This window comes from Gopherus evgoodei, chromosome 22, assembly GCF_007399415.2.
Source record: "Gopherus evgoodei ecotype Sinaloan lineage chromosome 22, rGopEvg1_v1.p, whole genome shotgun sequence".
Taxonomy (NCBI): Eukaryota; Metazoa; Chordata; order Testudines; family Testudinidae; genus Gopherus; species Gopherus evgoodei.
Window position 1 is genome coordinate 10,826,564 of NC_044343.1, and position 27,852 is coordinate 10,854,415.

At 52.6% G+C, this 27,852-nt stretch overlaps 1 protein-coding gene across 1 annotated transcript; it reads left to right on the forward strand.

Annotated features, from left to right (window-relative positions):
• Positions 1 to 398: 398 nt before the first annotated feature.
• Positions 399 to 27,852, forward strand: MKNK2 (MAPK interacting serine/threonine kinase 2). Its single transcript, XM_030540642.1, is given in 15 exon segments — positions 399 to 468; positions 1,660 to 1,752; positions 7,692 to 7,773; positions 8,436 to 8,518; positions 8,520 to 8,538; positions 8,908 to 9,005; positions 11,887 to 11,966; positions 12,672 to 12,745; positions 13,412 to 13,516; positions 14,007 to 14,062; positions 14,646 to 14,741; positions 19,853 to 20,047; positions 20,661 to 20,825; positions 21,776 to 21,819; positions 22,558 to 27,852. Coding segments are annotated over 14 exon segments (1,404 nt in total). The 5' UTR covers positions 399 to 468; positions 1,660 to 1,704; the 3' UTR covers positions 22,817 to 27,852.

The window sequence follows — 27,852 nt, forward strand, 5'->3', positions numbered from 1 at the left end:
GGAGTATAGGGGGGGTCGGTCCCTGGGGCTGGTGCAAGGCCGGGGTGTGTGTGTGCAATGCAGGGGGTGGTCGGTCCCTGTGGCTGGGGGTGTGGGTGCAATACCGGGAGAATGGGGGGGTCGATCCCTGGGGCTGGTGCAACGCCTGCGGGGGAGTGTCGGTGCTGTGGCTGGGGGGGCGGTGTGCAGTGCCGGGGGAATGGGGGGGTGGCTCTGTCCCTGCAATAGCCGCGGAGGGCGGGGGGTAGCCTGGCCCAGACCGGTCCGGGGCAGGACTAGCTGCTGTCGGGTGGCACGTAGGGCGCCGATCAGCTGACGAGCGGGGCTGGGCTTGGAACGCAGCCGGGCGGCGGGGTATAAAGGGCGGCGCGTCCCGCTGCCGGGCCCCGTAACTCCCCCTTGCAGCGCCGGCGGCCCGGGCCGTGTGTACCATCAGCAGTGGCGGCAGCACTGCGGAGCCCGGGCTCGGTAAGGACTGAGCAGGGGGGAGCGGACTGCAGGGCGGGGGGGGAGCGGACTGCAGGGAATGGGGGTCCTGGGGGGGCAGAGACTCCCCAAAGCAAGACGCCTGCGGGAGGGGGATTGCAATGGAAGCCCCTGGATCCGTGTAGGGACCAGGGGGTGGGTGCAAATCCCCCCCTCCCCGCTGATCTGGGGGCGAAGCGCAGTGACCCCCCGAAAGCAGCTGTCGTTGCAAAGGGAGAGACCTTCGTGGTGGGGTCATTGCTGCTTTTCTTGTATGGGTGTCAAGGGGGCTGACCCCACTAGTGGGCTCGGAGCTGAAGGGGGGGGGCGTGTGCCCGCGGGGGGAGTGTGTGTGTGTGGCTGTTTTTCGGGGAGATCAGACCCTTATAATCTCTCCTTTGAAGAGACCTGGGGGGGGGAGTGTGTGTGTGAGAGTCTCCCCCCTCCCCCAAAGACGGTGGATCGATGTGCTGCAGCTGACTCGTGTGTGCTGCAACCCCCTCCTCTCCTCTAGCGAGGAGGGCTGGGGGCTCGGGGTTGTTTGTAGCCCAGAGGACCCCCCTGCAGCACCCAAGGAGCCTGGGTGGGTGCAATTTGCCCCGTTCCCAAATAGTGCTTGTTCAGAATCATTCTCTTTGTTGTCACTGTGGTGCATGGACGCGCAAAGGTTTCAGGTCTTGTAATGCCAGAAGCTTCCCCTGTCTTCTCATTCAAAACCAAAAACTGGGGAGTTTTATTGACCTGGGAGTTGGGGAGGGGGAAGTCTGATGAGGTGTGGGGGGGTTATTCGCATTGCAGCTTGCTCTGCCTGGGACTGGGGTTTGTTTTGCGTGGATCAGCTGGCGGGGAGCACCCTGGGGACCTGAGGGCTTTGTTTTGGGGAAGCAGTGGGAAGACGCCCAGGGAAGTAGAAGTTACGGCTGTTGCTTTGAAAATAATCTTGATTTGTATATGCAAGATTGAGGTGCTGGAGAATTAATGGCTTTATAGGGCGAGGGCAGGCCATTCATCCAGTATTAAAATGCATCTATGCAGTCTCCTTGATTAAAAATGTCACAGGATGTATAGTCTCCCTGGAAGCTGTCTAACAATCCCTATGTCTTTTTCCTTTTCCTCTAGGGTCTCCATCCAGCCAATCAGAACTAGCTCTCCTGTTTCCCAATTTACTTTTTTCACCATCTTTTTTTTATTTAGATTTTTTTCCTTCCTCACTTTTTTTGGTCGAAAAATCTCAACAAAATGGTGCAGAAGAAAACAGAAATCAAAGGTTTCCATCGTTCTTTCAAGGTAAACCTTAGTTTTCTTTTGTTTTGCAGTTGAGCCTCTGGTTTTGTTGTTTTTTAATTGACTTGTCAATTGATTGTTGGTTTGTTTACATCAAAGTTGGAAATTATTTTTGTTCTTAGTTTGTCATGGTGTGACTAAATTGTGGAGGCGAATTTGCAATTCGGGTGTGGATCCTTGGAAATCAAGAGGAAATTTGTCTTGTACAAAAAATGCATGCCGCACCTCTGGGACTCTGGAACCAATAGTAGATGGGAACCCTTGGAGTATTAGAAACTGGCTAGAGGCAATCCTATTTTGGTCCCTCTTATTGAGACTAGGTCTTTAGGTAATAAGAGAGAGCATGTGGTGTTTTTACAGCTTAAAAGAACAGCAAAGACATTAATATACGAATAGCCAATGAGGTAGTGAATGGTTTGCACGTTAATTGTTAGCTCAAAGGATTTTCAATCTTAGATTCTTGCTAATTTAAGGAACAAATGACTGAACTGGAGTGTTTCTCCATATGGAGAAATATATGTCAAACAGTGGGCTGATTTGTGGGAGGTGCAAAGAGTTGATCTCTGTTGGAGTTACAGGTGCTCAATAGCTCTGCCAATCAGGCCTCAGTGGTTATGTCTACACAGCAATTAAACACCCGCAGCTGGGCCAGGCTTGATGGCTGGGGCTGAGGGGCTGTAAAATTGTAGTTGTAGACATTTGGAGCTCTGGGACCCTGCCAAGAGGTCACTAAGCATTGGCTGATTGAGGCTGGAATAGCTACCTCGTCCCAACAGTTCAGTTGCTTGAAATCAGTGTATGTTAGAGTATTCCATCGCCTATCCACACTAGGTGAACTTACTTGTTAGTGTTGCAGCCATCACATGACTTCTGCTGCCCCAAAAACCACCCAGAGGAAATACAAGTCCTTCTCATTATCTGAAAATGAGGGTTAAAGATGTTTTGGAAGCACTGAAGGCCTTTAGGTGCACAGGTTCCATTGAGAGTCTGTGGGTTGCCTTCTCCTAAATTCATTCAGTGGTTTTGCAAATCTGCCTTAATAAACTCCTCACCATTTTAATATTAAAATAAAAAAAGCTCCTGCTGCATACTCAGGATAAAGGGGATGGGAAGAAAGAACATCTAGGAGGAGATTTCCTGTTGAAAGTGCTCAGCCTCGATTGGTGATTTGATGAGTGTGTTATAGATACGTGGCTTCCTGGATGTGGGTTATTGATCTGATTGTGGGAAGGGATTTCACCAGATGCCTCTGTTAGGTCCGTGTCTGCCCTGGGTCTGACTCTCAATGAGGGACTGAGGGTTTGAAAAATGGTGGAATAAATTTCTCTCAGCTGGTGTTTTGAACCACTAGTAGTAGTTGTCAATGGCACGGCCACGATGTAGCAGCATGGAAGGGTGCTCTGCTGGGAGCTGACGTAGGTCTTGGTGTTGTGCGAGCTTCTGCCTCAGAAAAGTTAGTGGGATGGACCGAATATTGCTGTTACCCCCCATCCTGCTGATTTCAGTGTGTTTTGCATGGGGTCTCTGAGCATGGCCTCCAGTGCATTTACATGGAAGAAACCTCTTTGGCACTGGTGGGACACCCAAGAGGATGTCACAATAGCCTTGTCTGCTGCTCTTGGGATCCTGCCACCCAGCTTTCTGAAATTCACCGTGAATGTCCCTGGGAGTCTGTTCACTGCAGCCTCATGGGATCATTCCATGGCTGTGCGCTGGACTGCGCCAGGTCCCAGGCCTGGCAGGCAGGAGGCAGCCTGCTATGAAACAGGGCACCTCCTCCTCTCCTGTAAGGCTCCCAGTTATGACTGAGCACTCCCTGACTCCACCAACACCAAGTTACAAGCGTCTTTTTTTTCTTGCTGTGTCTTCAGTTCTCTCTTGGATCAGGGCCTATAAGGAGGATTTGGGTTTAGTGGGATTTTTTTTTTCCTATGGTAAATGTCTTGTCTGTGCATGACTCCCTGTTTCTGGAGGTCGCTCTCTATTGTGAGGTTTGTGTCAGAGATTCCCTGGCCGGAAGGGACCATCGTGATCATGTAGTCTGACCTCTTGTAGAACGCAGGCCGGAGAACGTTACCTCAAATAAATAACTACTCCAACTGTCACCTAATCTCGGTTTAAGGTTTTTAGGCCAGCAGTGGCTTTTATCTTGGGGCTGAATCTCTCTAAATAGCGCTGATTAAAACAGAATTAGTCCCTTGCACTGAACCATCTAGAAGGGCTTCCTTAACAGCCTAGTCCTCTTGTATGTGTCAGCATGTTGTGGATTCAGGATATGGCAGCTGGCGTAGGGAGTTGAAAGACTCCATGAATGGTCTTATTTGTTCGACCATCTTCTTCTTTCAGATTTAAGGCCCCATCCTGCCAGATGCTGAGTGACCCTCGAGTCATGCTGTAGAGGGCGCTCAGCCCTCGGGGCATTGTGGGATTTATTGGGGTTTTTTCCTCCCACCTCTCCTGTGCATTACTGGCTCCTGGCGCAGTGCCCATTGCAGGGTGACATAACTTCTGTTTTGCCTCGTGGTGGGGGTGCTGTTACGTAACCGCCTCATTCCATAATAAACCTGTTGCTGGGTAAAAAAAATGGGAGAGGATGTGGAGTTAGTGGGTTGGTCACAAAACGTCTAAGTGGAAAAAGAAAATAGCGTGGGGAAGGAAAAAGGAGCCTTGCAAAAGGAGGTGAAAGGGAAATGTTTAGATGCTCTCTAGAACAGAGAAATTCCAGATACCCCGGTATTTAGCATGCCTTTGCTAGAGTCTCTCCTAATGATTAGAAAGCTGCTGGCTCTGGGTGACATTGGGTAATAAGGGGCATGGTAAAAATGGTCTCCTTTGGAGGTGCTGTGCCTGCAAAATGTTGATTCTTACACTGACAAACCCAGGAGCTCTTCTTCTAGCTGAAAAGATGCACCATCTCCTGCAGATTCTTGCCTGCAAAGTGTCCCGGATTCTAGGGGTTCTGACTTGTCCCCTCTCGGGCCGGGCTGCTGAATGCAATTGGGCTGGCCTTTCACCAGGAGACAAAGTAAACATGCGCTTTCTAGCTGTTTCTAGCCGTTAGGGAAGCTTGTGCCAAGCCCTTCTGATTGGCTGCAGGGGCAGCTGTTCATCTGATACGGCCTTCCTCCTGGCTCGCTTCCTAGCAGGCATGGCAGTGGGGCGTATGTGGTTTGTTTTTAGTTCAGGGAGAATTCCACCTCCACCCAAACACATTTCATAACAAGGGGAAGGCTTGTACTTTGGTTAATGAGCTGTTTTGCGGGGAGGGGAGTGTCCTGGATCTTTAGCTTATAACACTTTCTTCTTCCTTCGTGCTTCCCATGCAGGAAGCTGAGTGTTATCTCCATGTTACATTTAAGGAAACTGAGGCACAAGAGCAGTGATGTGATTTCCCTCGCTATCCCCCTCATGAGTCAGTTATAAAAGGGAAAATAAGCCCCAACTGTCCTGTATAGGCTGTCCCCTAATTCAAGGCAGCAGCCTGCTTGGCTATTCTGGACCTGGGTGGATCTCCCATATAAAGACCCACGGCTGGTTGTCCGCACTTGTCAGGTGCCTTTTCTAGTGCCAGCAGTGCATTTCACTGGTGACCTCTAACCCCACCCTGAACACACTCTGCTCTGCCAGTCATGCCAAAGTATGCATCAGTTCAGTGATGGGGGACAAATTACCGATGCCACGCTCGTGTATAGCACTTTTCATTGGTAATATCCAAGCACTTTTCAAGAGGGCAGTATCATTATCCCCCTTTTACAGATGGGGAAGTTGAGGCACAGAGGTGAAGTGACTTGCTCAAGGCCACCCAGCAGGGCACCTGGTAGAGCTGAGAATAGAACCCGGCTCCTAAGTCCCAGCCCAGCAGGCCATGCTGCCTGTCCCCACCCCCTGGTTGCATCTGGACCAATTTTTGTTGCTTTGGGACCTAAAATGAGAGGGGCTTCCAGGTCTCTGAAAGCACAATGCTAGCACAGTGACCCAGGGCTCTGTCCCCTTTCTGCACCTGCCCATGACTTGCCGGCTCAAGTATTCAACTAGTCGGGGCCAGTTTGTCCCCATCCTGCCACTCCAGGGTTCTGTGGCAGTACTGATGTCTCAGGGTGTTCTACGCAGGAATTAAACCCCCACCGCTGGCCTGTGTCAGCTTACTTAGGCTGCGGGGCTGTAAAATAGGGTGTAGATGTCAGTGCCGGCTCCGGGACACTACCCCCTTGCAGGTGTTTGCTGTGTAGACATCCCCTTAGTCTCACCCAGAGCTCACCACCGCAGGTTGCCTTAAGAGCAGTAGCAAAGTGTTCTCAGGCACGTGTACGCCTCTCCAGCACCCAATCCCATGCTTCTTGCAAACCTCCTTCCTCTGAGTGACCCCAATACAGCTGCCACTGGCACCCTCCTGTGCCCTGCAAACTCATGCTTATTTCCTTCCCCCACCCTGTGCTAGAGACTGCGGGGGAACCGTCCTGGGAGGGAGTGCTTGAGGATGGCCCTAGCTGGGATGGCTGGCCCCAACTCTTTGGCAGCAGGTGAAAAATGGGTCCCTCCCTCTGAGGAGGTGAGTCATCAATGAGCAGGCCCCAGGGGAATGTGCGGAGGGAGAAGGGACTGCCAAGCCTGTAGCTGGTCCTGGCAGTGGGATGGTTTAGGTTGACACCCAATCAGCCCATGTTGCTTCATCTGGCAGTCCCTTTAGAAATGTGTATTCCTGCATTTCTGGCATAGCTGCAGTGCCAGCCCCTGCTCACCTGGGAGCTGATATCAGGTCAGGGTCATGTGGCTACCACTTATGCTCTATTTTTTGCACCTTCTTACTGGCATTGAGGCTGTCGTTATGTAAAACAGCTGCTTGCTCCAGAGTTTGTGAAATGCTGGGCAGGTGGGGTGAGGGGCTGGGTGGGCCCCGTGATTGGGAGGCAGGACTCCTGGCCTTGGTCCTGGCTCTGCTGCTCACTTGCTGTCTGACCCTGGGGTGAGTGGGCAATGGAATCCGTGCCTCAGTTTACCTCTCTGAAAGTGGGTAGGCTGAATGTAAAGCACATTGACATCCTGGATGATGACCATGGAGATGGCTGTAGTGTTAGCGGCCTCTGCCAATCCAAGGTGGCAGCAGCTGGCTTTGTTCTTACCACAGCTTGGGGGAGAAGTGGGAATTTCTTCTCTAGTTTGGTCCAAACTGCTACCATCCCCTTTCTATATCGCTAAGCCCTGGATCTACTGGCCTAACTGGGACTCCAGAGCCTCCCCTCAAACAAGTGACCTGCTGGGTGTGCCAGACAGCTCCTTCTCCCACTTCCAATGATCCTGAGTCACTCCACCACAGGAGCGAGGGACTGGGCACTTCCATCCTGCCTGGGCCTCTGTGTTCGAGCCAGGAAGTGAGGGACGGGGAGACAGCTTTCTGCTCGGGTTCATCTTAATGAGCAGAGACTTCCAGCTATGCGGGAATGCTCTCCTTGAAGGGCCCATTCTGTGTTCCAGAGACGAGTGTAACTTTGACCCATCTCAGTTGTCAGGGATCCTGTGAGGCTGACCCTGTGTATGTTGCAGCTCTGGTTAGTTGGTGTTGGATATTAAGTTGTCCCTCCTGCAAGCTAGCCACTGTCTCTGGGAAGGCTATTTCTGAGGAGGTTTTTTCTCTATGCCTGGATGTAAGGGTATAAAAATGAGCTAGTCCAGGGTGGAGGCAAAGGGAACTTCATGTGACTGCGATTCCTAGTATGCAGCGAGATGTGTTGGTGGGATTCCCTTGGGGGGAACCCAAGCCTGGCTGGTGGAGCCACAGCCAGCTTCATGGGACTAGTGTTAGCTGGCTGACAGGCTGGGATGAAGATATTCCAGGGCAGCAGAGCAGGATGTCGAGACCTAGGATAAGTGGCTTGGAGACCCTCAGTGGCTACCAGCATGTTCATGTGTGACTCACTCTGTTCTCCTCTGTTCTGAACCTCCAGGGCCAGAACCCATTCGACCTGGAATTCTCCCAGTCAAGTCACCTGGATTCTGTCTTCAACTTCGAGTGCCCGGCCCGCCCTGGTGAGCTCTGCAGACTGCGCCTGACTTTTTAATACCCGGGTTGAGCAGGGGTGAAGACTGTTGAATGTTGATTCCTTCTCTCCCTTCTCCTTCCACCTTCCCTCAGGGAAAATGACCACGAAAATGCACCCTCCTCCCTCTTGAAAACAGCCTTCAGATGCCAGGTTGTTGGCGGCTGCTGGTGGTAGAAATACCGTCCTCAGCAGCTCTGATGCAGGGCAGTACTTAAGCATGTGCATGACTTTAAGCACATGTGTGTAGCCTCCCTGAAGCCAACAGGGCTGCTTACTAGCTCAGATGTGTGTCTGGAAGATTGACACACCTTCCAAAATCTGTCCCAGGCTTAGGCCTCATCTCCTGCTGTTTGCTCGGAGCCCACTTTCCTTCCCAGTAAATCTCACGTCCTTCAGGGATCCTCTCCCCAAACCTCTCTGCTCAGTCCCTGAACTGTTCTCTCATATCCTTGCCTTGTCCGCTTTGCGGTGAAGGCACCTGGGAACTAGGGTCACGTCTGATCATATAGAGCGTAGATCAAGGACGCTATATTGGGTTCTGTGTGGCTAATCCATACCTGAATCCCGAGGGCATATACAGGAGATGAGGGCTGCGCTGTGCAGATGCTGTGGTGTTAATGCATTCTGCATGGCTTTGCTTTGGGACAGACATGCCTTCAAGTCAGCCCATTGATATTCCTGATACCAAGAAAAGGAACAAGAAGAAGAAACGATGCAGAGCCACAGACAGCTTTTTCTGGGAGGTTTGAAGGTGAGAGGTGCAGGAAATTCAGGGGTGGGGGTGGTGGCAATTGAGGGGGGGTCGGTTTGCCATCGTAATCCGGGGAACCTCCTGCTCAAGCAGGTACTTAGTTTAATGAACTTTCCCACCTGCCCCAGATCAGACCCGATCCCAGCTGTGCAGACTCACCTGAGGAGCAAAGCACGGTATCATTTGATCACTAGCCAGGAACTGAAGCAGCAGCTGGGAGTGCGGCAAGAACATTGTGCCCCATCTGGGCACATCTCGGGCTCTGCGCCGAGCGCCAGGGCTGGAGCTGGAGTTCTGCAGACCTCCCCACCCCCAGAAGCCAAAAAAAAACAAACTATACTGAAGCAAGGTCAATTCTGCTCCCCACAGATGTCTACCAGCTGCAGGAGGAGGTGCTCGGGGAAGGTGCCCATGCTAGAGTCCAGTCCTGCATCAACCTCATCACCAACAAGGAATACGCCGTGAAGGTATAGCCTCTGAGAGTGCCACGTGGTCGAGTGGTGGGGCACCGGGGCTGTCACTGGGGAGAGCGGGGTTCGTTCCTGGCTCTTCGCTTCCCTCCTTGACCTTGATTTCCACTCCCACCCTTAATGTGTCCTGTCCCCTTGAGATGGTGTGTCTCCGAGAGCAGGCACTGTCTGGGCACTTGGCATGTTGGAGCTCTGATCTCTGTAGGGACCTATCGGCTACTACATCCTAATGAGGCTGGGAGACTCGTCTCACCCCTCACCTTAGAAACGGGAGGAGAGGGCAGAGGGAATTGGCTAAGGCTTTAAACTGTCCATCGACTCCAAACTTGCCTCGGGCTGTTGGTGAGAGGAAGAGACAGACTGGACTTCGGTGCCTAACACAATTGGGCTGGCTCTGCTTGGTCTGTTTTGATGGGCTTCTGCTATTAGCCTCCCAAGAGACATAAGGCTCTGAGCCAGCCAGGTGCTCATCAAATGGCCTGAATGGGCCAGCATTGGCTCTGGACTCTGCAGAGCAGGCATCAGCACTGTGTGCCGAGGGGAGGGGAGACGGCTCTGTAGTAACTGAGCAAATTGGAGTAGCTGCGGCTGAGCGCGATAAAAAGGGATCCTCCGAAGATAGCCGGGGAAAGGAAGCTTTTGAGAAGACTGGCTCACTTAGTGTAGGAGATCACCCCGGACCAATGACCGGTCCCTGTAAACTGCTGAGGGTTTGTCCCTTGGATGCAGTGCCCAGGGCTGTCCTGCTTATGGGAGGGCAGCGCAGTTGGATCTTCACTCAGCCCTGAATGAAAACACAGGGCTCAGTGGTGACCCTGGTCCTGAACAGGTGCCACTGAAGATCATAGATGTGGTCCAACTTAAACAAGAAGTCTGTGTGAGACTAGATCCCCCCCCCGAACAGAGATGGGCTCACTGCCTTTTGACATCGCTCAGCTTGTCAACCCCTGGGGGGGACAAGGCAGCCTTATAATTAAGGTGCAGGGCTAGGAGTCATGAGACCTGGCTTCTTCTCTTGGCTCTGCCACAGACCGTGTGACCTAGGGCAGGTCTCTTCCCTTCTGGTTCCTCCTCTGTGATGTGGGGTTGATCCCTGTCTGGGAGGGTAAATTAGTGCTCCCAAAGCACCTGGGGAGGACAGATGAGTGGGAAGGATTATGCTAGTGGGATGGTTAGACTCCTTTGTGCGTTGGGCGTCTCGACGCCTCCCGGCAAGCGGGTGGGAAGCAGAACAGGTCCTGGCGAGCCGCCTCTCTGCTGCCTGTGTGATTGCCTGCCAGGCCGTTGGAACTCCAGACTAAACCTGTCGGAGCTCAGATTAACGCAGCGATTCTCTGCGGGACTCCTGGGGAGGAGTGCCGCTGTATGGCAGTATGCAAAGCTGGCACAGACCCAGCCTGTTGGCTTGCTGCTGCTTCAGCTGCACAGACTGGAGAAGGGCTGGCCGGTACCCCTTTGTACTGACTAGTGATTGGTTCCTTGGCATCAGGCGTCACGATTGCAGTGTGCTGGCATCTGTGCGGAAGTGATAGGCTGTGGAGGGGGGGTTGTGAGGGGTTGGGGGGGGCGTAGGGTCATGACCTTCTGAAAAAGGGAAGTGTGTTGGCTTTGGAGGAGAGCAGCTGTTGGCTGTTTGAGAGCTGCAGTCTCTGGGGAGCGTCTTTGCTTATACAGGGGGCTGCTGGCCAAGCTGCCCATGGGAGGGGAACAATGGTGCCCTTCTCCAGCAGCTTGGCATGCCTCCTGCCTCAGCAGAGCAACAAGGGCCATGTGTATTGGCCCAGGAATCAGACCCTCCATTTCAGACACCGATGTGTTTTGCTACGATAAAGCAAAGGGGAGAAGTCCTTCTGGGAAGTCTGAGGCCATTCCATGAGGCAAAGTCAGGGGCATGGCATGGAACTGCCCTGGATTGTATTCATCAGGGTGAGGATCTCAAAGCACTTTACAAACACCTGAGCCTCAGGCCCTGTGCTGGGGGTCCGGGAGGTAGAATCCCCCATATCACCCATGTGGAAACTGAGGCACTGAGCGGGAAGTGACTTGCCTGCAGTCATGCAGCAAATTGGTGGCAGAGGAAGGCACAGGTCCTAGGAGTCCTGATCTGCCAGCCCTGCACTCTGCCTCCTATGCTGTCTTGGTCTCTTCTTAGAACTCCCTGCCCTGAGCTGCCTTTGCAGGAGGCTGCAGTCTGACCTCTGCTCTACTGGTGTAAATCCAGAGTGACTCCACTGCAATCAGTGCTTACGCCAGATTTACTCTGCTGTGGCTGATCTCAGCCTGTGGCCCAGCTTATCTTGTCTATTTGGCTGTCTTTGTACAAGATCTTTCCCCACAGAGCCTGGGGAGGGGGCCCTCATCTCTGCAGCCAAACCCCAGGGCCCAGCTTTTGAAGTCTGCATGGGCCTCTGTTTTGCTTGGTGCATTATGCCTGTCCCCCTGGAATGAGAGCAGCCCCTAAGGGTGTGGAGGAAAAGCTGGCATGGCTAATGCTGTCACCTCTCTGGGGGGTGGGGGGAGGGAAAGCTGCTGTCTCTGAAGCTGGTTAACCCCTTCAGGGATCTCTGAATGGAGCCAGGCTGCCTGGCTTGATCCCTGGGACAATGGCAGATCTGAAACCTGGTCTGCTGAGGATTGACGATGGCAGGGCTCTGCGACCGTGTGGACAGGGTGCCCGTTTGGCTTGTTAACTGCTCTAGGGCTATGTTTTGGCTTACGTAGCTAGGACGCTGCCGCAGTCCAGTTTGGGACCTGAGCTCCGGCATCATTCCTACTAGATCCCCTCCCTGGGACTTTGGGGGGTCCAAGGCCTCCCCTCCTTGAGCAGCGCAAGGGGCCACGATCAGTCTCCAAACTCCTCTCCCTATTTCTGTTTCAGATAATTGAGAAGAGCCTTGGACACATCCGGAGCCGGGTATTCAGGGAGGTGGAGATGCTCTACCAGTGCCAGGGACACAGGTACAGGGGGGAGCTCCCTGCTAGGCCTAAGCCGTACTGATTCTTGGGATCTCTGTGGGTGGGCGGGCGTCACTTTAGCATACGGCGGAGACTTGCCACCTCATGTCTCTTTGCAATCCAGGGTAAAAGTGGAAAGATGTGCTTGCTTCCACCTTACCTTAATGGGCCATGTGAGTTAAAACCCTTCCATAGCAATGAGGATAGATCTCCTTTCAGCTGGGCTGACCCACCAGTGACCTGCTGAATGCTGGAGATGACTCCGAAGGGCTCCTCCCTCTTGTAGGCTGGGGGCAGGGTTTGGGAGGAGGGTGTTTGTTGCATTTGTGGAGAGTTTAGTCTCACTGGGCAGAATAGCAAGACCAGCTTCCTGGATAAAAAGCTGAGCGATGCTCTTTCTCGATAGCAGCATGTTGGCCAAGGGAAGCATCTGCTAACAATTAGTGCTGTGGTATAGCTAAGTCATTAAGTGGGGCACTGAGAAAACATCCCCTGGAATTCTGGGAAACCAGCTGTGGGCCCAGGAGCCTTCTGGTTCCAATAATTGAAACCCAGTTCTCCTTGGCGCCTGTCCCACGTCTGCACGCCCATGCGTGCTCGTGGCATGGAGGAGCCAGCTCTGGGAAGGCCCTGCAGCTGGCTGGAGGGGGAGCCTTGTGGAACAAGAGGGCAGAGCTGATCTGATCTCCCCCGTCACTCTCCTTACAGGAACGTCCTGGAGCTGATCGAGTTCTTTGAAGAGGAAGATAGATTCTACCTGGTCTTTGAGAAGATGCGAGGAGGTAAATATCCCTGCAGGCCCTCTGCCACCTCCTTCCGTTTCATGGCATTGTTCACCTCTGGCTGCTGAGGCGGGGGCTGTGTATCTAGGCCAGGGGCTCTCAACCTTTAGGGCTGGCATCAGGGGGTAGCGAGCAGGGCAATTGCCTGGGGCCCCACGTCACAGGGGACCCCACAAAGTTATTCAGGCTTCAGCTTCAGTCCCAGGTGTAGGGCTGGGAGCCCTGGGGTTCAGCCTCACACTGCAAGGCTTCAGTTTTCTGTGCTGGGCTCCAGCAAGTCTTACACTGACCCTGCTTGGTGGCCCCCCTGAAACCTGCTCATGGCCCCTTTACAGACCCCTGGTTGAGAACCACTGATCTAGGCTTCCTCCCCCCCCCAAGGCCTAATGGAGACCCCTTCCACCAGTTGGTAAGCTCACAGCTTGACAAGGATAAGTCCCATCATAACCCATCACCATTCAGCAGTGCGCAGTTCCCTCCAGACTCTCTGCTGGCTCTTGACCTGCAGAATCCCTGGTCCCAGCTTCCCGAATGCTCTGGCGGGGAGGCTCTCTGGAGCGAGGACCACACATCTCTGCTAGTGTGTGTGTGTGTGTGGGGGGGGAGTGCTGAAAGAGAAACATGCGGATGAGGCCCTGCTAACAGCTGCCATCTTCCCTCCCCTAGGCTCCATCCTGACCCACATCCACAGGAGGCGCCACTTCAACGAACTGGAGGCCAGTGTGGTGGTGCAGGACATTGCCAGTGCCCTTAACTTCCTGCACAACAAAGGTGAGGAGCAAAGGCCGGGTACTTGCCTGGGGCCGGGAGGCATGGGCTGCGGAGCGGGTGGGGGAAGTGGGTTCTTATTCCTCCCTGCACTAGGAGAGTCCATGAGCCTAAGGCCTGAGAGTTCATGTCCAGCGCCACCCCTCAGCCACTAGAGACTCTCCGGGAGGACTGTGTGGAGGTGCTAAGGGAGCGGGATGGGGACTCTGCGTAGCCCGTTCCCCAGGTTTCTAGGTACTCCCTTCGTGGTGATGGGCCACGCTGGCCTGCCAGAGCACGCAAGGTGTCTCGGACCTAAGCGCCTCTCCCGTTGTTGGGCTTCCCAGAGCGTCCTGTAGCAGGGTGGATCGGGCTTGCCAATGAGGGACCCAGCCCCCCTAGTCTCTGGGTCGCCATCGACCCTGCCAGCCCTGGGCTGCAGAAAAGCCAGGCTCTGAACTGTCCTGGGAAAGCAGCAGCCCCTGTTGATTCTGGGGTTTCTTGTTTTTAACAGGTATAGCGCACAGGGATTTAAAACCAGAAAATATTCTCTGTGAGAGTCCCGACCAGGTGAGTGGCGGGCAGCCTGACTAGCAGCATGTCCAGAGACGCTCCACTCTTTTGCTCCCTGGCTTGGCAGGAGCTGGGGTGGCCTTGGAGGAGGGGAGTTCCTCTCCAGTGGGTGGGTCAGCCTCTTGCTGGGATATGGGTCTGGGCTTTTGGGGAGCCCGGGCCCTGCTTGTGTGGGGAGGGCACTAGTGGGAGAGGTAGCACGAGGTGGGGGAGGAGTCAGCGGGCAGCTAGGCTGTGATGTTAACCCTTTGCATGCAGGTTCTTGGAAGGGGCCTCCCCTGCCCGGAGCAGGAGAGCCAGAGGAGGAAATCCACTCCGAGCTGGGGGGCTGGCTCGCTGACTGAGCAGAGTTTTGCCGTTGATAACCTCCTTTGTATTGCAGATGGGTGGAGGGCAATGGGCAGATTTCTGTTTGCTAAGAAGTGACTCCCAGGGGGGAGATTGCTGGGATGATGCATGTGGACATGTGTAGCGTGTGTGGGGATCTGCAGGTCACCTCTGGCCTTGCATGGTGAAGGTCACAGACACGTCGGAGTTCAATTAAGTGATCAACTCCTTTGGCTCGTCTGTCCTGTCCTAGGTTTCCCCTGTGAAGATTTGTGACTTTGACCTGGGAAGTGGCATCAAATTAAATGGAGATTGTTCCCCTATCTCCACCCCCGAGCTGCTCACACCTGTAAGTATTTCCGCCCCCTCGTTAATGTGTGAGGGGGGTGACTGAGTTGGCTTTTGTGGGGAGGATGGGACTGTCGCAGAGAGAGATGCCTTGAACCATCGACTAGCTAGCTACCAGCCAGCTTGTGGGAGTCTAAGACTGCATAGACGTCTGGGAAGATGACCAGCATTGTGCATTTGTGGCAGGAGTCCTGGCCACCAGGCTAGATGTCTATCTACAGATGCTGCCAGCTTGGCTCCCTGCTCTGCTTGGAGCACCAGCTGGACTTCTGTAGTTGCCTCTGCTCTGGCACCAGTGTCCATGATCTGTTTGTTTTTAGTTGCTGTTGGACTTTTCAGTAAGGCTCCGTTTGCAACTCTGACCCCCTTAACTACCCTGGCACTGGCTCAGGGGCATTCCTGTAACTGGTTTCCACCCAGAATAGAAACGGGGGGGTTGTAATTGAGCGGGGAGCCTGAGAAGTGTAGGCACAGCCAGGCACGCTGGGAAGGCTGTGGCTGAGGGAGGCAGAACAGCTGTCCCTGGGCACTGGGGGATTCCTGAAGTAGAGAAGCCTGATGTTGGGTGTCTCTAGGCAAAGGGCCTTCGAAGGGAGCAGGGAACGTACCCTGTGGAAAGGGGGGAGCATTAGGAAACCAGAGGCTGTGGGTGGACGATTGGAGAGAGTAAAGCGCTGGGCAGAGTCGGGGTGTGTGTGTGGCATACACTGGTCTCTGCCCCCTATGGGGACAGGGCGCTCAGAAAACCAGCTATCTGCCGCGTGCCTGGCGCTGCTCTCCTGAACGCCTGTCCTTGAGAGGCTCATGCATTATTCATTCCTCTTGGAGAGGGGAGTGCGTTGGAGAAAGGGTTACGTAATGCGTTTTTAGCATGCCTGGCTTGCTTTCAAACGGGGGGGAGGGGGTGGCGCACTGCCAAGCCAGTGCCAAGGGGAAGGTAAAATCTAGCCTTAGCAACAGCTGGCCCTATTGGCTGCCGGGAAGAAGCCAGAGCGGCTTGGGGGGGGGGGGGGCGGGATCTGCCGTTCTCTGGCGGACATTTACAGAAGTGGGTCAGGCGAGATGTGGCTGGGAACAGGATGGGGTGGAGGGGGACGTAAGTCTCTGACTTGCAGTGTTGCTTGCACTGAGGTGGGGGCGTGGGAGGTAGTTGGGGACCCAGTGTTTTGGATTTCAGCACCTCCTCCTACTTTCAGGGCTGGGGTGTGAGGATTCTCTGCCCTGCTTTTTATGGACGTAGGGGCTTTGGCGCGTAGACTTCCTTTTCTCCCTGCTGCCTACATTAAGGCCAGGAGGGACTATTATGATCTAGCGTGAGCTGGGCCAGAGAATTCCACCCCCGAACTGTCCCCTCTCTGCAGAAAGGGTCCGATGAGCCAGTCCTGCAGCTGCCAGAACCCCTGCGGGGAGCAGGGTTCTCGCTCGCCCTGGCAAACGCTGCCTGGTTCTGGGAGGCAAGGACTGCCTGGCACATGGGGTTGGGCAGAGCCTCACGCCCTTGTTTACTGGCATCGAGGTCAGTTTGGGTTCACATGTGCTTCAGGAGGGCAGCGCTGTGGCTGATGCAATGGTGGCCTCGGGAACATCTCCTGAGCCTAGGAGTGCTGCTCCCTGCTGGCCTGGGAATGATGGGTGGGGATGGGAATCTGGTGAGACGCTGAACCCGCCCGCCCTCCAGGGAAACTCCTAGCCTATCTGCCCAGCCCCGCCTGGGTGTTTATCTCTGGGGCTGCTCTGCTTTGCACCTTGCCCACCAGCGCAACTCTGGCTGGGGTTTCTTGGTGACAAAGTTCTGCTTTCTGTTTCTTATGCTGTTGTGAGGAGAGGAGAGAAGCTGATCTGGGCCCCTGGGGTGGGCACCAGCCCTGCCTGGGGTTCTCAGCTTGCAGAAGGGTTTTTTCCTGTGGCATCAGCTGTTCTGCTGCTGGCCTCTCATAAGTGATTATCTGATGGCTGTGGGGTTGTTTCCCTCCCCCACAAGGCCTGTGTGGGCTGATCCATCACGTGAGCTGGGGCTGGAAAGCCCCAGACAGGAGGGTGGGAGGGGGAAGGGCCTTGGAGACATCTGTGGCTCTGGTTACATCAGCTGTTTAACTCCTGCATTCCCTTCCCTAGCTCACTGAGTGCAGGGCCTTGAATTCTGATGTCCATTATTCTCTGCCCTGGGGATCAGCCCGGGTGTGGGTGGGTGTGTGTGTGGCTCAGCCAGTTTTTTTGGCTGTTGTTCACATCTGGGGGGCCATTGATGTAACAGGTGGAGCCGGCTTCCCCCTCCTTTGAGACAGGAGATGGGTATTGTTTTCCAAACAGTAGCCTCTCCTCTCCTCTGTCCATCCCTCCCCCCCTCCCCCCCCAAATATGGTGCATTTCCCTGATTACCTCTGGTGTCCTGGACGGTGGATCAAGGTGGCTGCATGGCCAAGGCACTGCACTAGCTTGGCTGTCTTTTCTGGAGGCAGATGTTCAAAACCGGCTTCAGGGAAACAGAGTGAAGAATTCAATAGGGAGGGATCTTTTCCTATCCTTCAAGCCTGATTCTTGCTAAAGGGTACTAGGCATTCAGTTCCAGCCCTGCTGCTCCCATTCCAGGAAGAATGTGGGGGCAGAACCTTTACTACAGTGAAGGATCCCTGGGGGGGAAAGAGGGAAGGAGCCTGTATAAAACGAACACGCTGAGTTCAGAGGGAAACCTGGAGAGTGCAGGGAAAGGGCTGAGTGGGGTGTGGTCGGATGAGCTGAGCTGTAACTTCTGTTAGAACAGTGGTCCCCAAACTGTGGGGCACGCCCCCTGGGGGGGGCAGCACCACCCAGCCCTGCTCCTGGCTGTGGATCCCAGGGAGGGCACAGACCAGATTGGGGACACTTTCCTCCTCCCACTCCCCAGACTTTTTTGGTCCCTATATTAGGTAGTCATGTGCTATCAATCTAGTGCCTGTCAAGGGTAGAGTTGGGACTAAAGCATTCTGGGTCCATCCCGTGACTTCATCCAGACAAACACATGTAAATGGATTTGAGTGGAGGAGGCAGGATCGTTTCAAGGTTGAGCCACTGAGTTGGGGCTTGAGACCTGGCTTTGATTTCCCAGCCCTGCCATGGCCTCTCTGGGGCAAGCAGCTTCTCCTCTGGTGCTGCAGTTTCCCCTGCTGCAAGCTGCAACACAGGAAGAGACTTACCTCTGCTAGCAAATGTACAAGGAAGGCGAGGATCTCACACTGTAGTGACTGGATGGTGGCATATATGCGACGAGGCCTTGTGGTCTAATGGGCTGAGCAGTAGACTGGGATTCAGGAACCTTGGGAATCTATTTCTGGCTCTGTCACTGGTCTGCTCCTTGGACATGTCACTTAGAACCCCTCTGCGCCTCAGTTTCCCCCATTAGTAAAATGGGGATTATGATGCTAACCTCTTTTGTTAAAGGACTTTGCAGTCTGGTCACAAAGTGCTACAGGAGAGCAAAGTATTTATTAAGCAGCTAAATATCTAGATACGGGAGGGGGGACTTATAGAAAATTGCTTTTCTCCAATGATTAGACACTGTTGATTAGCCAGAGGACAGCCAGGGATGTAACTGATCAGTCTCTGCACAGCCTCTCCTGTGGGGACACCTGGGTGTCTTTACTGTGTGCGTCATTCCCTTTGGCTCACCTGGTTCCTCGCTGCTCTTCAGTGACATGTTAGGACCTTGGGGGATGCTCGTAAGGTGGCTGTGTGCAGCCCTTCCAGGGAAAATGGGTCTGCTTATAGCTCGTGGTCATCAGCTCCTGCCAAAGCAACACTTGGGAAAATTTCCCAGAGGGACTGTTGTGCATAGTTAGCCTGGCATGAACCCTTGAATTATGTCTGGGAGCCTGATCTCAAGAGCCCTGGGCAGAAAATCCTGGAAGCTCCAGTCAGTTATTTAAATAACTTCTCATCTCCTCTACCTCCTCCCACTCTGAATATGGACGGGGCGGGGCAGGCATGGTCTGACCTGTGGGGGATGTACTGGTTCTGTAAGCTCGGCCCACAAAATAAGCCTTGCCCTCCTGAGGCGAAGTGCAGACGTTGCTCCCAATGCACGTGATCCCGAGCCCGGCTTGCGACAGTGTGGTTCCAGTGCTCCCTGCTGGTGGAGCTTGGGTGGACAGGGGCACACTGCATTTCCCAGTGCCGTGGCTGCATCCGCTACCACCCAGTCGCCTCTTTGGAGGTTTTCTTCGTAAGCATCGGAGCTAGACTCACCCTTACAAAGAGTGAGATTAGCAGTTTAGGGGAAGAAGATGGCAGCTGGCAAGAGGGGGTGAGATGCTGTATTCGAGTCCTGGGAGCAACTGTGCTTTTTCCATCTGACTCCTGCTGCTATAACGGGAGTAGGATCCCATTGCGTGGCAGAGACGTTTGCAGACCCTGGGAGCTGGTGCTGCCTGGCCTTCCTTGGCCTTCTGTCTCTCCTATGAGCAAATCTCTTTGCTGCGTCATCTTGGCTAAGGACAGGGTGGTGCAGCCTCGGGTTGTTGCTTCTGCTCCTTGCCTCTGGCATGGCTGTTCCTTTCTTTCCCAGGTCCCTTCTGGTGGGAGCAATGCTGCCCACTCGGGCCTCTCTTCATTGCCAGCTCAGATTTAGGTTCAGTCTGTGTTTAGATCTGGGTGAATTTGGCGCTCAGGCAACTTGTCCACTGATCACAGGGTTTGGAGCCAGCTGTGGCAAGGGGAGTTGCTGCACCATTGACAGGCGAACCTACTGGGGTTGCTTCTGCGCTGGGTCATACCTGCAGACGCTGCCGATCGCACCCTAGGGGTTCTGTGATGGGGCATGAACGACTTGGTGATGCCTGTCACATCCAGGCTTTACACTCTGGCACGGCCTGCTTTGTAGGGGTCCTGCCTCCACATTTAGCCCCGGGCTGGTCGTGGATTGTAATATTTAGAGCCGAACCTTCAGGGTGAGGGTTGGATCTGGTGTCTTGGTTTACCTGTGTCTCGTGATAGCAGGGGACTGAGCATTTGCGATGATCTGTAGCGTCGTCTTGCCCTCCCCTCCGAGGCATCTCATCGGATCAGTACTGGATTCTTGAGGTCTGATTGCCTGCGGCCCTGCTCTGAGTAACCCCGCCCTGCTCTCCCTCTCCGCAGTGCGGCTCTGCTGAGTACATGGCTCCCGAGGTGGTGGAAGCCTTCAACGAGGAGGCTTCCATCTATGACAAGCGTTGCGACCTGTGGAGCCTGGGCGTCATCCTGTACATCATGCTGAGCGGCTACCCGCCCTTCGTAGGGCACTGTGGCACCGACTGCGGCTGGGACCGCGGCGAGGCGTGCCATGCCTGTCAGGTGAGCCAGCCCCTCTGCCTGGCAGCCTGGCCTTTGTGTGAAAGGAGCTCTTAGCTAGCAGCAGTGGTAGGTCTGTTATCCTGTCTGGCCCAGCCCCCCACACTGCACAGCCCACCTCCTTCAGCATGCTAGCCCCCGGCTGAAACAGCCACTTGAAGTCGCCCCATGTGGCTTCCGGTGCAATGGTTTGACCTCTGGTTAAAGAACCCCTCTCTCTGGCAATTAATTCTTGCTGGCCTGGAGAGCAACTTGCTGGATATCTGACATCAGCTTTCCCTGCACACACAGAATGCAGCTGAGAGGGGTAGCTCAGTGGTTTGAGCATTGGCCTGCTAAACCCAGGGTTGGGAGCTCAATCCTAGAGGGGGCCACTTAGGGATCTGGAGCAAAAATCTGTGGGGATTGGTCCTGCTTTGAGCAGGGGGCTGGACTAGATGACCTCCTGAGGTCCCTTCCAACCCTGAGATTCTATGAAGGTTGGAGATTCTCTGCTTAGCTTCAAGCCTCCCACTCACCTTGGGAGGAGCTGCCTCCTAGGTCTAATCAGATTGCACTGAGGATCACTATTACTTCTCTAAAAAAAAACTTTGCTCGGGTGCCTCTTCCCTTCCAGAACATGCTCTTTGAGAGTATCCAGGAAGGGAAGTATGAATTTCCTGATAAGGACTGGGCCCACATTTCTTTTGGAGCCAAAGATCTAATTTCCAAGCTGCTGGTTAGAGATGCCAAGAAACGGCTTAGCGCGGCCCAGGTCCTCGAGCATCCTTGGGTGCAGGGGGTGAGTACTGCTCTGAAGATGTTTGATCACCCTTCTCATTGTCTCCTGAGCTGCAGGAAGACTCTTCTAACTTCACAGGATTCTGGAAGTGATTGTGTGGGTTCTTGGCACAGTTGTGTAACACGGCTAGGAAGCACTGGCCATGTAAGGTCCGTGGGTTGGGCCCAGACTGAGTGATGTGAGAGAAGAGAAGAGAAAATGGCATTAAAAACTAAACTTATCTGGAGGCTCACAATTCTAGAGAGAGAAGTTCCCTTAGCATTACAATCCTTCTTAGCACTTCTGTTGAGCCTCCCACCTGGGGTTCTCAAAGTACTTGAGAAACAGGTGAGCTTCATGATTTCCCCCTGCTCCACTCCACCCTGAGACAGGGATGGTTTATTCCCATTTCACAGCTAGGTAAAGTGAGGCATAGGAAAAGGAGAAATGATTTGCCCAGGGTCCCTGGCAGAACCACACTAGAGCTTGGGTCTCCTGACCTCTAGTCCTGTGCTCTAACCGCGCAAGTGTCTGTCCCTAAAGAAAGAAGCTGGAGTCTCAGAGCCATCGATGCAGGATTTGTCGGTTTTGGGTCGTTATCTGGCCCTCATTGCCGGCGTATTGGAGCACCTCAATTTTTAATGTATTTCTTCTGGGAGGTAGGGCAGTGCTATTATCCCCATTGCACAGATGGGAAACTGAGGCACAAAGCCGCTAAGGCCTGGATCCACCGTGGTTTTCAGGCTCCTAGTGACGTGTCCAAGGTCACCTAGGAAGTCTCTGGCAGAGCAGTAATTGAGTCCAGGTTTCCTGCAAGCCCAGCTCACCCTGCCCACTGGGGCCTCCTTCCACTCAGACACCCACCACTTCTACTGGGAGATGGTTGCATGGGTGTTGAGGGCAGGTCCTATATCTGCTCCTGAGGGGAGCTTTGCCACTCAACTCTAAATCTTGCTTCTGTTCTGTTCCAGTGTGCTCCAGACAACACGCTTCCAACCCCCATCATCTTACAGAGGTGAGAGAGTCCGTTCTCCTGCACCCTGGCTGTGTACGCACAGGGGGTGGGGCTGCTGCAGAGAGAGGTGTCCCAGCAGCTTTTGCGGTATTGGTGCAGCCCTCTCCATAGTAACATGATGAGCTCATCGGCTGGCAGATCTTGCAGACCTGACCATCCAAAGCCAGAGTGCATTGGTGATGCCTGCAACACGGGGTGCTGAAAGTCCTCTGCCTGCCTCCCAGGAGCGCTGACTCTCCTATCCACTCAGCCGAGGGAGACTAGAGGAGCCTTGGTGTAGACCAGGGGACCCCACTTGCTCTCCTGGAAAGCTTGCCCCATTGCCCCGTCACTTCCCTGGCACTTATAGCCCCTGCTGGCCTGGTGAGGTGGGGCATCTAGACCCAGAATTGGAAGCAGGCTCTCCCATGTGGCAGTCCCAAGTCCTAACCAGCTGCAGGAGAACAAGACATTGGGGTGTATCTGAGCCATCCTGTTAAAGTACTTACTCAGAACTTCAGGCTGGTTGCAGAGGCAGACCTGGAATGGGTTCTCTGGGGATCAGATGCTGGGCCCGGTTCCCCATGCACCTTGAACACTGATTTAAGCGTGTGTTTCCCACTCATGAATCTCTGCCTTGGTTCAGGGAGCAATGATGGGAATGGGAGACCTCTTTTGAGCAGCTGCTGCTCCGAGGGTGGGTGTCTCATGCCACCTGTCCAGCCCCTGCTTGCTGACCTTGGCCTGTCTCCCCTCCAGGAACAGCAGTGCCAAAGAACTCACCTCCTTCGCTGCTGAAGCCATCGCTGTCAACCGTCAGCTGATGCAGCATGATGAAGACGAGGAGGAGGAGGAAATGCGACCAATCATAATCAAAGCTACCTCATGCTCCATGCAGCTGTCGCCCCCTTCGGAATCCAGGCTGGCCAAACGGAGGCAGAAGAGCAGCATGACGAAGGCGGGGGCTGTGAGCCAGCACCTCGTCGCTCCGTTAGTCCTGGTGGGCGATCACGCGTGATCGCCTGCCTGCTGTGGCCCCCCCCACCCACTCCTTGTACATATGTATGTGCTGTGTACGGGCGGCGTCCTTTTTTTAATACCGTTGTTAGCTAGCAACAAGATCAGGACTCTGTCCTATTGGCTGGTTTCCAAGGTTTCACTGATCTTGTAAGTTCCTTTGTTTTGTTTCGGTTTAAAAACTTTTTTTAAGGTATTAAATCAAGTGTGAGGTTCCTTCACCCAGGGCACATTTAAGGACATTTAACAGATGACATATGAACTCTTTCTTGACTTAATTTTTATTTTTTTATTTTTTTTTTCCTACACCAAAGGACTATTTGTCCAAGTGATGCTTTTACAACTTCAGCTCATTTCATACTGTGAAAAAACAAAAAAAAAAAAACCACAAAAACAAAAAAAGGACCCTCGGTTGTCTTTTTAACAACAAAAAGTAGCATTTTAACATTTATTTTTCCTAACGAGCTGAGGGTTTTTCTTTGAATTGGGGCTGAGATGAGTCAACCGCGGGGAGCTTTTTTAAAAAAACAAACAGAAAACTGAAGACAAAAAAAAAATCATTCCAGAGCTGTAATTGGCTGATCTAAGATAAGGTGTTTAAAAGATAACGTGTCCAGGCATCGCACCTCTCAGAAAAAAGGGGTTGGGGAGAGAGGATAGTCCTGAACCCCCATCCCTCCCAACACTTCCTTTGCCATAGGGATTCCAAAATGCAGCGGAATGTGGCAGGATTGAGGGAGAGTTTGGTTGAAGTGCTGTTTGGAAACTGGATCTTTGTCAAATGCCAGGGCTTGGTGTTGGGGCATGGGGGAATTCCCTGGCATCAGAAGGGGGTGTCATTGTCAACGCAGGTGCCCTCTGCTCCCGCTGAAGTCTATGGAAATAGGGGGTGTTCTGCACCTCACCTGGACAGAGAATGTGGTGCTGGCAGATGGATTTCTGGCTAGAAGAGAGGAGAGCTGTGCTCATGAGGGCAGTTGAATCTCCTTGGTTTGGATTGAAACTCAGCTCCCTGCTCCAAGATAAGCTATTTAAACCACTTTAGGGTTTTTATTTTTCTTTAAACAGCCTCGTTGTGCTTTGCTAAAACAAACCCTGCGTGAATAGGACATTGAGAAGTGTCTTCCTTCGTTCCCCTAGGTTCTGTCCTTCAGACTCGGACTGGGAACTGAACTGTACCGGCATGGTGCTTCCTAGGGTTAGATGATGATGTGCCAGGTACAGCTTGGATATGGGGGAGCGGAGGTGGGGACGGGTGGGATCTCCCTCAGTGTTCATGGGTTTTTGAAATGTTCACATTCGGAGTTACTTCCTAACTCTGCGTGATAGGGCTGATCCTGTCCAATGAAAGTCTCTGTAGGGGCTTTGCCATGGAGCAGGATCCAGGCCCCTTCTGAAGGGTGGGTGAGTGAGCGCGTGCGTGTGTGTGAAGGGGGTCTCTTCCCCAGTGACTAGCTGCCAGTTCTGTGAAATCACACGAGCAGCTTCGTTCCCAGTAAATGGCAGGAACGACTCTAAGCTCCTGTCCTTACAGACTGGGGCTGGCAAATCTCCTGCCTTGGAAATAATCTGGTGCTTTTAAAAAGGAAAAACTCGTTCTTGCTTTCCGTGAGCTTTCTGTCCTAGGGCAACGAACTGACCATTCAGGGAGAGGATCTGAAATGGTTTTCAGTTTTGCTGACTTGGTGACTCCTGGAAAGCAGCTCTGTTGCTGGGTGGCAGAAGCAAGTGAAAAGGAGTGTTGTTTCCATGGGATCTGTGTCACTTAAGGGGTTCCATGGGCGCATTTCATTTATTTTTAAATGCGGATCTTCCCAAGGCTCCCCCTCAAGAGGGAGGAGATTCTTATTCGAGGTGCGATCAGGAAATCCAATCTCTGGCGTTGGATGGGCAGAGGGCTCCCCCAGGGGGTTATACCTGAGGTGGGTTTCTGTGTCTTCATGCCGAAGTAGAGGTGGACTAGTGGAGGAAGAGTCTTTGAGGGAGGCATGGGCTTGTGGAAGTTGGGTTTTTGGGTTGAGAAGCCTGCAGGGCCTCTCTGGGAGGTCTGAATGGGAGGGGAGAATGTGTGGTTTGACTGCGCCTTCCAGAGGTTCCGTAGAAGTGATTTTTCTGGGTTGAATTCTGACACGAGCCTTCCCAAGCGGAGGCTGACCAATCAGGACGAGTCTGTCAGTGGTGCTGTGGCAGGGGTCCTAGGTGAGCGGCAACAACCCTCCTTGCCCATGGGGTATCTCGTGCTTCCATTTGTTCTGACGTCTCTTACCTAGTTTCCTGATCCAGCCCGGCGCGTAGCGCCTTCCCTTCCCTCGCTTTCCTCTTGAAAAAATGAGTGTTATGGGCCTGATCTTTCAGAAGCACGGACTCTTAGATGGGGGCATGCTGGGGCTTATGCACGCCCAGCTGTTCTGCAAACCAAAACCCCGTATCTCCCTGCGGAATATCGGGCTGGATTTGCCTGCCCTTGACGGTGGTGCAGATGAAGGAGTAGCACCACCGAGCTCTGTGTAGCTGTGCCGGTGTGAAATGGGGAGTGAAGTGAACTCAGATGCTTCATTTCGCCTCCCTTGAAGCCCCTCTCTTAAACAGGGCTGGCGTGTTATGTCTGAGTATGTCAAGACGGAGGGAAATGTGCCCCCTGCAAATTACTGGTCTCCCTTTCTCTCTCACTGGATGTATCAAGCTTTATATTTTCAAAGCCACCTCAGACGTATCACATAGGCCCAGCTGGAGGTTTTTGGAACCCTTTGAGTTGGGAGTCCAGCCCGCCTCCCCTGAATTTTGGTGTAAGCCTGATGCTTTCTCAGACTGAGGCTGTTCTGGGATCCCCGCCCCCCAAGACTGCTGACAGCAATACTATGCAATATATGTTTTGTTTATTTCAGGGAGGCAATTGCGAATAGCATCAGGCGTTTGCTGATTGGGTGTTTGGCTCTCGATGACGCTTTGGGAAGGCAGGGGAATGTAAATTATAACTGTTCCCTACCCTGTTCTGTAGACACAGTTTCACTTCATCTGTAAGGGAAACAAATCCACAAATCTGCTTGCTTACAATGATCGGCATGTGCTTCCCTTGACTGCAGAACTCCAGGGTGGCAAGGAGAATACGGGGGAGCACTGTATTGGAAGCAGGGGAGTACTGTACCTCAAAAAACAGGCTGCAATACTCCTCGAGACCTCCTTTAAAAAAATCCATTATCTTGATTGTACATGGTTACTTTTTATAGCTTATTTTGTTTTTATCAGTTGTAGATAATTCCTTGTTGTCTTATATTAAGAAATACTTGAATGATGTACAGTATGCGATGCCTTGAGCTGGTATTGTGAAAGCTATTGTAATGCTGCAGGTTGCAGCCTTTTTAAAAACAACATGGGAAGGGATTTGCAAGGGGGGGGATGTTTTGGTTTTCCATGATTTTGTTGGCAAACTTTCCCCACTTTCCACCCATGAAACTTTCCTCTGCTGAAAGGCGGCCTACAAAGGCAAGTTAACTGGGTTGACCTTTCTTTGCTGCTTTGATGGGGAAAGAAGGTCTGGGGTCTTCTGTCCTCAGAAAAATCAGGGATGCAGGCCGGGGGTTGCCTGGTTTTGCTGGAGGATTAGTTGAGGATCTCAGAACAGATCCTCAGCTGGGGTCAGATCTGGCAGGTTATGCTTGCTGACAGTCTGCCTGCTTACATGTTTTGTGAGCTTAATCTTCTCTTGGTGGAGATGTTCAGAGTCACAGATGGCACTTTAGGGCTTTTAGGCTTCTATCTCCTGTCTGTGCCTCTGAAAATTTACCCCCTTAAAGAGAGGACAGCCTCACTCCATTGATTATCAGGGGAGCTTTTCCGACGGCTTGCCCAGCAGTTTGTTTTTAAAGCCACACCGGTTTAACTTGGTGTTTAAAAGTCTGTCCAAATATGTGCCATGCCAGCAAAACAAAGTGAATCATCTGTCGCAATGTTAGCAGTTCTCCCATCAGCCAGAGTCTTCCAGGAAAATCTGTAGACAAGACCCCGGATTGCTAATGAAGGGGAAACTCTTTTTGGAAGAAATTCTCTCATGCTGTTTTAAGAATCAAATAGGCAGCCCAGTTACTCTTTCCTTTCTAGGTTGCCTTTAAGAAGCACACTTGCGCTGAGGACGTGCACAGGGCAGTGTGTGGTTGGAATTGTGAAATGCCTTGCACACTTGGGCTGAGAATCCAGCTTCATTTAGGCACCTGCATGATCAGACTTTATAGTATTTGGCCCCAAGTAGCTGCCGTTATTCAGTGGGAGCAGAGGGCTCCATTGAGGGTGTCATTGGGTGCTCAGGTCTTTTGAAAAATGTGGCCCTTGGTCTGTAGGTGTTAATAAGACAGAAGAGATGCTAATGCTAGTGCCCAGGATTGGGCCCACATCCCACCTCCCCACTGGTTACTTTCCCTTGTTTTTTTGTTTCCAAAGACAATGCTTGCTCAGAATCTTTCTCTCTAGCACTTAAATGGTTCTGTGCCCATTTTTAACCCTGTCTTGCCAAAGTCCTTTTTTTAAACCCATGTTTTCCTCCTTTATTTTTTAAAAAAGCCTTTTTTCCTCATAAAGCATTTGTCTTGGAGCCTTTTTTCTTTTCAAAAAGTTTCTTGCGAGTTTTAGCAGGAAATTTAAATATATATTTTGCTTATTTCCCCCTTGGTCCTCCTTCAGTCAATTAACTCAATTTAGAACTGGTTAGAAACTTTTTTACTGTGAATCTGACTTTTTTTATCAATACAGGAGAAAAGGCTTTCTCCACTTTACAATTGATGAAGACTGCCAAAGCTGGGTTTGACATAAAATCACCTTAACGCACTGTTGGTTTGTACAATGGATGCCTCGAGCCAGGGGCTGGTTTAAAAATAAAAACTAAAGTAAAAAATAAAAATAAAAACAAAAATTTAAAAAAAACAAGCACTTTATTGTATGTACCAGGTGAACTGATACAGCTCAATCGAAGTTCTTTGTAACAACTGTTGATGCCAGAATTTTGTATTCTGTTTTGTAAGAATTTAATAAATGCATTGAAACCTA